Source organism: Clinocottus analis, unplaced genomic scaffold (genome assembly GCF_023055335.1).
Source record: "Clinocottus analis isolate CAN_PGR_092001 unplaced genomic scaffold, fCliAna1.0.p SCAF_16, whole genome shotgun sequence".
In the NCBI taxonomy this organism is placed as follows: Eukaryota; Metazoa; Chordata; class Actinopteri; order Perciformes; family Cottidae; genus Clinocottus; species Clinocottus analis.
Genome location: NW_027175887.1, coordinates 4642508 through 4651319, shown reverse-complemented (window position 1 = coordinate 4651319; position 8812 = coordinate 4642508). Strand labels below are relative to the sequence as shown.

The following is an 8812-nucleotide window of genomic DNA, read 5'->3' as shown; positions in this document are numbered from 1 at the left end:
AACTGCCTTATCGAGAGATGAATGGAGTCAATCAGTCCGTAAAATAAACACTGTTCTCTATTGAAACCAGTGAAAGTAGATGTTTATCCCTGTCAGTGAATAGCGGGTGGAGCCGATGCCGAGAACAATTTATCTTTATTTTTATTTCACCGTTTTGAACAAAAAAAATATGAACGAGACATGACCTGCATATCTCCCTGGAAACCTGAGAGGGACACACATCCTGCAGCTTCCTGCCTCTGTGGGCGCGAGTGTGTCTGTAACAGTACCAATGTCCACACACACACACTCACACACACACACACACACACATTTTTGCATTATCTGTGGTGACCGAGACAACCTTCACACCCCACAAGTCACACATTGTGTGTGTGTGTGTGTGTGTGTGTGTGTGTGTGTGTGTGTGTGTGTGTGTGTGTGTGTGCATATTAAAGCCCTGTGTCCACAGGGACCGCTGGTGTCTGGCAGCATTCGCTCCCCAGATGATTCCCCGCTCCGCCGGCTCTGTTTGTGTCTGTTATTGTTTGTGTGTATCTTTAATGAGTGTGTACATTTCTAATGATTTTTTAATGCAGCCGCACCGCTCAGTGCAGCTGCTCACATCGTCTTCAGAGGCTGTTTTACGCTTGACAACAACGTCCTTGTCCGACATTTTTGGGCCGTTCACATTTTGCTCAACGTGATTGATCATTGATGATACATCGAGTTTGTAATGTGTGTGTTTCTCATCCAACTCTGACTGGATCTGCTTACACGAAAGAAAAAAACAATGCTGAACAATTCTCACACTTGCCGTTGCACCTGAAGGCATCATTTCTATCGCTTTCTGAGTTAAACGGATTATCCTGCAAACCCTTCAAATGAAGTCTTCATCACAACATCCTCGCTCATCTGGCTGAAAAGCAATCAGCACATCTCGCGGGTGGAAATCCAACATCTGGATCCCCAACAAAATCCCAACCGCCTGAACCTGGTCACACACACGGGCACATGGCGCACAAATGTAGCTCAAATCCCAGCTGTCAACTAAACGGAGCCGACAGCGCGGACGCGTCGTTAGTTCAAGGTGTGGACGCGTCAACCTGCTCTTCATCCTGCACATCCTCTAAAGAGATTACCGGCTGACCCAGTGACCCGCTGCCCGGCCACGTGAGAGATGGAGGACGTAGATTTGATTCGAGCGAAGAGAGCCGGTAGACACACACACACACACACACGCACACACACACACACACACGCACACACACACACACACACACACACACACACACACACACACACACACACACACACTGCAGTCAAGTAGATGGGAGGAATATAAGAGGAACAAGTTCAGCAGTTTGGCCTTGTGCCTCTTCCCCGATGATGAGGTCTTTTCTGATCAAAGGCAGCCCTCTCCTCTTCCTCCTCCCCCTCCTCTGCCTCCTCCTGCTCCTCCTCCTCCTGCTGCTCCCTGAGGCTCCTCGTCCAGACCCCCGTGGGCTCAGCACCCCCCCCCCCCCTCCCCTCAAGCCTCACTGGGCCTCCATCAGCCCACATTTTGGATGTAATGAATGTTTTTGACATTTCGGGCCCTGGCGCCGCCTCTTTGATTCAGACCTCTCAGCTTCCAGCAGCTGCTGTTTCCATGGCAACAAGGCGGTGGGTTTGAGGAGCAGGGGGATTCAGACACGGGTGGAGAGGAGAGGAGAGGAGACGGCGGCCATTTCGCACACAGCCGCCCTCCTTTAACCCCCCCAGCAGTCCCTCGTCCACTTGTCCTGACAGCGGGCCAACCAGCCGGCTCCGCCTGCCGCTTTACCCACAAACCACTGCAGCATTTTCTGGGATCTGGGTCATATTTGAAGTGACTCATCTTTTTCGCAGAAGCTATTTAGAAGAGGGGGGAGGGGTGTTAGGGAGGAGAACGCAGAGGATGAAGGGATTGATGGGAGGATGGTTAAAGCAGGGAGAGAGAGAGAGAGAGAGAGAGAGAGAGAGAGAGAGAGAGAGAGAGAGAGAGAGAGAGAGAGATTATGTGGGAGGAGGACATGAGGCAGCAGAGGGGAGGAGATTACGTGGAGGGGTGGTGTGTTTGTTTTGCCATGTTGGGTGTTCCTCTGGGATCTGCCAGCCTGACGGGTGGTGGGAGTTGGATTAGAGACCTGCTCTAGAGGCTCCATCATTACATTACCGCCCTGAATGATGTGTGTGTGCGTGTGCGTGTGTGTGTGTGTGTGCGTGTGTGCGTGTGCTTGTGGAATATTTGGGGGGTTGCCCTTTCTCTGCAATAGAATAAATGTTTCAACACAAAGGCTCTATTCAGGAGACGGGAAAAATGTGTGTTTCCGTATATGTGTGTGTGTGTGGGGGTGGGGGGGGGGGGAGCACATGGAGCCGCTGTGGTTAGAAACTGGCAGGACACCAAGTGTGAAGTGCAAAAGAGAAATGTGCAGCGCATAAAAAGGTTGTGATTTGCAGGTTGAACTGTGACTTTCGGCGTGTTCTGTCTGTAAAACCGTCTGGAGAGAACGAGGCGTGAGAGGCGATCCTGAAGCTCGTCCACCTCGCGGGCCCTTTGCAGAGCCCTCACACCACGATGGAGTTCAATTCAAGGTTACGTTGGTCTCCTTGTCATGTTGTATTCAAGGAAAATGTGCACAGTGATGCACAACATATATTTAATTTAGCTTTGCTAAAGGCCTCCCCGAAAAATATTGTGCCATCAAAGATTAGCAGCCATGATTAGGCATGAGAGGTGTGTTAATCTCAGAATATCTCCTCGTTAAACCGATGTATAAAGAAAGAGCTTGAATGCAGGCGTCCTGCGCTGCTGTGGCTGTGCGGAGCGGGTCGATGGCTCCTGTGGTCCATGTTGGTGTCTGATTCATGCCGTGAGTGACTGGATGTTGGTGAATGACATGTAGCTGTGAGTGCTTTGGTACATTACCCACTCACCTTCACCCTGAGAAAAACACAATATCCAAAGTGTGAGGAACGAGTTAAAATAGTGTACTCCAACGTGAGCTGCCAACATTAGCATGTCTGGCTAACTAGCTTACTACAACCCAGCGTTAGCTTCAAGGTCGAGGAGCGGTTCATACAGCATTTATTCCTCTTGTAAAGTTTAAAGTACTACTTAAATATGAAGGATAAAACACAAATCTGACCTGTCCTGTTGTCCAAGTATGACATGTTAAGCTTTGTGACTTATGAGGATGTTAGAACGGAATAACAGAAAGGTCTGATAAATAAAACAGTCGCTATTAAATTGAATTACTAGAATGAACTAGTTCTCACCTCAAAGTCAATGGTGCGTCTTTATTAAACATCTTCTGCAGAGATAATCAACTAGTGAGGATGCTAACATTTTGTAGCTTTAGCTTCAATCTTTTAGTGCGATATATTGACCGCACATATTTAAGACCTCTTTAAATTATGGAGCTAACGTTGACTTTATTAGCTCGTTCGCTACAGCTAATATCCGCTACTGACAGTCCTCATTTCAGCCAACAAAAATCTGCCATTAGTGGTTTAACAAGCGAAACAGTCGGTCATCCAGCAGGAAGAACAACAAACGAATAAAGACGTGTAGCGTTCCAAATCCCAGTTTTATTGGTCGTTGGATTTCAGGTGAACCAATGGCACAAGAGAGGTTAATCCACAATATCAAAAAAATTATACAAAATAATAATACAAAAAGAAGTTCCAGTTATACAAAGCAAAGATGTGGATTCTTTTTATCTTTTATTTTCCTACTGCCCAAAAACTGGAGAGTAAGGCACAGTCATTACCACACGTTTACCCTCCCACATCCGTTTGTCTCGGCCTCCTCGGGGACGCAGGTCTCTCCGAGGAGGCCGCTCCTTTTAGTCGCTCGAGACTCTCGACCCTTCACGCAAACAAAAACGCTCGAAACTTCGGAGAGAGGAAATTGGAGGGACTTGTTGAGGTGCTGGCTACAATCACGCATCATTCCACGAGGCTACGCGCAGACTCTCACGTCGGAGGAACGCTCGACGATGACGACGACGATAATGAAGACGGGTGAAGAGCCCGACTTTGCTGCATTGTGACACGAGACAGAGGCCATCGCTGCTTCGTGCTGTGGAGAAAGCTGAAGGGGAGGGAACCCGAGAGGCCGGACCCACGATGCATTGTGCTACACGACGACTGCAGAACAGACGTCCAGTTCAATAAGACAACAGATTCTTTGCCTTTCTTTTAACCCTATCCTTCACCGGCAAACGCAAAAAAAACTAAATGAAACAAAAGCCAACAAAATTTGTTCACATCTCATTGTGAAGCTGATACTTTCAAACAGAAATGAAAAGCAGCGGCAGACCGCGCGACTACGGGCTCTTTCAGCCCCTTCGGGTTCACGGCAAGGCGTTGGGCAGAAAGATCTCCGCCCGCTAGTCCAGACTGGAGACGCCCGACAGGATGGAGGTTTTCTGAATAGGTCACGAGTTTAGCACCAGGTTCCAGTTTCTCAGAGTGTGTGTGTGTGAGAGATGACGGCGTGTTAATCCAGTATCAAAGGTTTGGTCGAGATAAAGGCCGAGGTCTAGGTTTGGTTGAAGGATTCAAAAAGCAGCTATCCAAAAAGGGTCTATAAATCACTTCACTCCCTCCGCTATGGCTACCTGCCGTCTCCTTGATAATGTCTGTGCCCTGGACGTAGAAAAAGAAATCCAACCGCGTGTCATGGGAGTGCAGTAAACACACAGTATGTGACGGCACCTTTTCTATTTTTAACTTCTTTAAACCGTTTCTCGGGACAATAGTTTTAGCGCGAGGAAGAGGGCGGGGTTACGTGTTTTAACTTCCTGCATCCTGTTTGGTCCAAAGAGAACACGGCTGGAGAACAACACAGGGAACGGGTTTACATCTGAGTATCTTACAGTTGAGATGAATAGAGGTGGGGGGGGGTCGAACCCGTGAGTTACATCATTTTCTATATCATCATATCCAGTTATATCACCATCATCATCATATCCAGTTATATCAAAGTCGTCACACTGAGGCAACGGGGCTCATGAACACAAAACGCACTCGACCCGTCAGAAGAGACGGTCCGTTTCTACGCGACGCAACCGCCCAGAAACAGACCCACGGCCTCCATCTTGTGTGCTTCGCCAACAGGACACATCACATTTATGTTGTATCTGGTGGGTGGATCTGTTTTGGGAGATCCGGTCGGGTCGAAGCAGATCCAGCAGGTCAGAGGTCGTAGAGCAGAAACACGGCAACATGTGCCGCTCAGGAGAAAGACGGGTCAACTCAGAGAGGAGAGGGGGGGGCTCTTAAAACGTGGCTCTGCTCTGGGAGAGGGACGGCCCAACCCTAAGGCGAGGAGGGGGAAGAGTGACAGGTCGAGCAGCGAACCAGATCGGAGCAGAAAAAGTGCACAGCCCCACGGTAACTATGGCAACAGATAAAGGTCGGCGCTGCAGAGCAGAGCTGGGAGAAGAAACAAAGATGGAGGGATAGACGGAAGGAAAGGGAGGCAGGGGAGAAAGGAGTGTCTCCTTCCTTTCTTCCTCTATCCTTCCTGATCTCTCTGTGCAGTTCATCAACATATAAAGTCATAAGGATATAATATGAGGACGGTGGGGGGGGGGGGGGGGGGGGGGACGCATGGACAGGTCGCGCTGCGCCGCCGCACTGGACTCATCAGCGCCGCGGCGTCCACGCCGCCCCTCAGTACTCCCAGAGGGTGGCGGTCTCCAGGTCGTCGGCGTTGGCCTTCAGCACGCCGGCGTGGTCGCCGCGCAGGTACTTGCTGTCGGCGGCGTGGCGGATCGCCAGCTTGTTGTAGTCGCAGAACTCGAACAGGAAGTCCACGGGCGCCTCGCTGCTGCTCACCACCGCCTGCTCGTTGCCCACCATCCAGTATTTACCCGTGGAGTCTGCAGGAGGAGAGCACACGGATCTCAGTCAGCAGATGAGTGTGTCGAGGTTTGGAGGGGTGGTGGGGACAATCGTGAGGCGGAGAGATGGGGGAAGGGTGTGAGAACACAAATGGAGGCGCAGACAAAAGATTGGGCTTAAAATGGCTTTGTTTGATACGTGTAATGTGAAGGCGAGGACATTATCCAAATCAAATCCCTCTTTTTGGCCCAAACATAAACCCATAATGAGAATCCCTTTAAGAGGAAGTGAGGTAATCCCTTGTGTGCCTGCAGGAGGTCTTTGCACGCGCTGCGCACATGTGCAGGTTTGCGTGCCGCAGTCGTCGGCATGTCCTTTAACAAGGACGCCGACAGCTGGAGCGCCTGAACTGACCTTGCAGGCTGTAAGCTCCGTCTCTGAACTCCAGGGTGAAGTAGTCGTAGGTGGAGCGGTTGGAGTCCAGCGTCCCCGTCACCTTCCTGCAGCCGATGAAGCCGTGATCCCCGCGCAGCACGATGATCGGGCGGTTAATCAGCTTCATGAGGAACTCCTCGGACTCGCCTGGAGACGACAAAACGGGCACGACGCGTGTGAAAAAGACTGGAAAGACGAGACAACGTGACATGAATCACTTTATGCCGAGTCATTCAAATACCGCCAGTTAAACATCGCTTCGGCCACAATGATTGAACTAAATCTAAATCTGGACCACACTTGTGCATTTCATTGCAGCTCAACGTTTGAGCTGAGGGCTTTTCATGCAGCTCATAAAATATGTATGCAAAGCAACTTGGCTTCAAATGTGCCCTAGAAGGAGCACCGTGGCAGCGAACCGCTCCCTCTGCAGAAACTGCAGCCGGAGCGAAGCTTCAGCTTTGATCCACCAGCTTCCTGATCGCAGCGTCTTCTGCCGCGCTCTGACAGGATGCTCGTGTCTCGCAATGAAAGCTGTTGCTGCGATGGCAAAACGTCTCCACTCTGCCTGCAACATCTGTACGAGCTGGTGCCGTTAAAGGAGGAGATGCAGAGATTTTGAGTAGTATGTATTTTTGCTTTATATTTGAGTTTGATGAGGCGATGAAAACAACGCTCCCACCTGTCTAGTAAATGCAAGTCGTCTGAAGATCACTAATATAACACATAACTTGTTTAATATGTACCAAAACCAAAGTGTAAAAACGACAATTTGACAGATCAAATCTCTTAATTATGCTGAACACAACACACACAATCAAAAGTTAAATCTGCAAAAAGACAAAACAACAACTCTGTATTCCTCTTTCTGTATCCCTCTAAAAATGTATTTTTTAAGTTACACATTTTTTTTATTTGAAAGCTAACGAGTAACGATTGCAGTCAGAAAAACGCACACACAAGAGCATCTTTTCCTCTGATTGTATGAAGTGGGACAAATGAAAATCTACCGGACTGTGTCACATGTTTCTGTGTCATGGTGAAAGCTGCTCTGGGACTCTGCACTGTTCCTTCATGAGGTTTCCAATCAAATGATTGACTTGAAAAAAGAAACTCTGGTCAACATGGCACGAGAGCAACACATCTGAGCGAACGGTTGCGTTCTGCTGAATCAGCGCCGAGGCCCAGAAACAACTGGGACATACCGCCATGATTTAGTACTGAAATCTCCTTCAATCACGGCTGTAAATAAATCAGTTAGTGAGTCATAGTCTGAACGGCTGAATCAACAAATCTCACCGACCGGCAGAGTCGATGGTGGCCGCTAGCTGGCCGTTTTTCTTGGCGGCGACGTATTTCCCGTTGGCGGCCCGGAGAGTCAGCCTCTTCCCACGCCACTCGATGTCAAAGTAGCAATTAGCTGACCTGCAGAGAGAAAGCACAGGCAGGGGAGATAAGGAGGGTAATTAAATGTACATGGACGTGAGAGATCCAGTAGCAGTGCGCGAGTGTCAGGTGTAAACAGTCACATTTCACTGAGCAAACTACACCCAGCTGTTTAATCCAGAACCCAGGTGACTGCTGGGTAATTGGATCGGTCGGCTCAAGGTAGAGGGATAAGCTTTTGTTGTAGTTCGTTAAGTTGAATCGAGTGGCTTGTTAATCCGTCCACTTGGCACAAAGTCAGGTTTTATTTTCTCATGTCTCTGCCACGTTCGTTTATTAGAGAAGTCTTAAAAACAGTCAAAGTGTTTCCTACAGCCACTGGAGGAAGAAGATTATTGTGGTCTGATCTGTGAGGAGAGTCAAATGTCAAGAATGTGATGGAGGAATTCAGTGAACTTCCTGCAGAGCGCTGGCTCAGTTTTATCTTTGAAAATAAATAAATGGAGCAATCTGCCCTGTATATGTACCTCCTACACATATGTACCATCTACACATATAGTATATGTACCTCCTACACATATAGTATATGTACCTCCTACACATATGTACCATCTATACATATAGTATATGTACCTCCTATACATATATACCATCTATACATATGTACCTCCTATACATATGGTATATGTACCTCCTATACATATGGTATATGTACCTCCTATACATATGGTATATGTACCTCCTATACATATGGTATATGTACCTCCTATACATATGGTATATGTACCTCCTATACATATGGTATATGTACCTCCTATACATATGGTATATGTACCTCCTATACATATGGTATATGTACCTCCTATACATATGGTATATGTACCATGTACATAATACATATGAGGTGCATATACCAGCTCAATACTCTTAATATATTTTCCAATTAAAAGGCCTTTTCTAAAACACACAACAAAGAGGAACCAAGTGCTCCACTTAGTGCTTCAGGATGTCAAGAAGAAGTCTAAGCTTCCACTTCACAATCTGTCCTGGGCCTCCGGGTGAGGGGTCAAAGGTCAGCACTCTGGCCGGGCAGAACCACTGCACATGAAAGAAAAATCTCTCTCTACAGGTTGAC

At 48.2% G+C, this 8812-nt stretch overlaps 1 protein-coding gene across 1 annotated transcript in view; it reads right to left on the bottom strand.

Moving 5' to 3' along the window:
* Positions 1-3574: 3574 nt before the first annotated feature.
* The window catches only part of fscn1a (fascin actin-bundling protein 1a), a 15259-nt gene continuing 10021 nt past the window's right edge, over positions 3575-8812 (bottom strand). The window contains exons 3-5 of the mRNA XM_068579209.1: positions 7595-7716; positions 6271-6438; positions 3575-5894 (exon numbers count right to left, since the gene is read on the bottom strand). Of these exons, the coding sequence (XP_068435310.1) occupies positions 5686-5894; positions 6271-6438; positions 7595-7716 (499 nt within the window). The 3' untranslated portion in view covers positions 3575-5685. The remainder of the gene's footprint in view (positions 5895-6270; positions 6439-7594; positions 7717-8812) is intronic.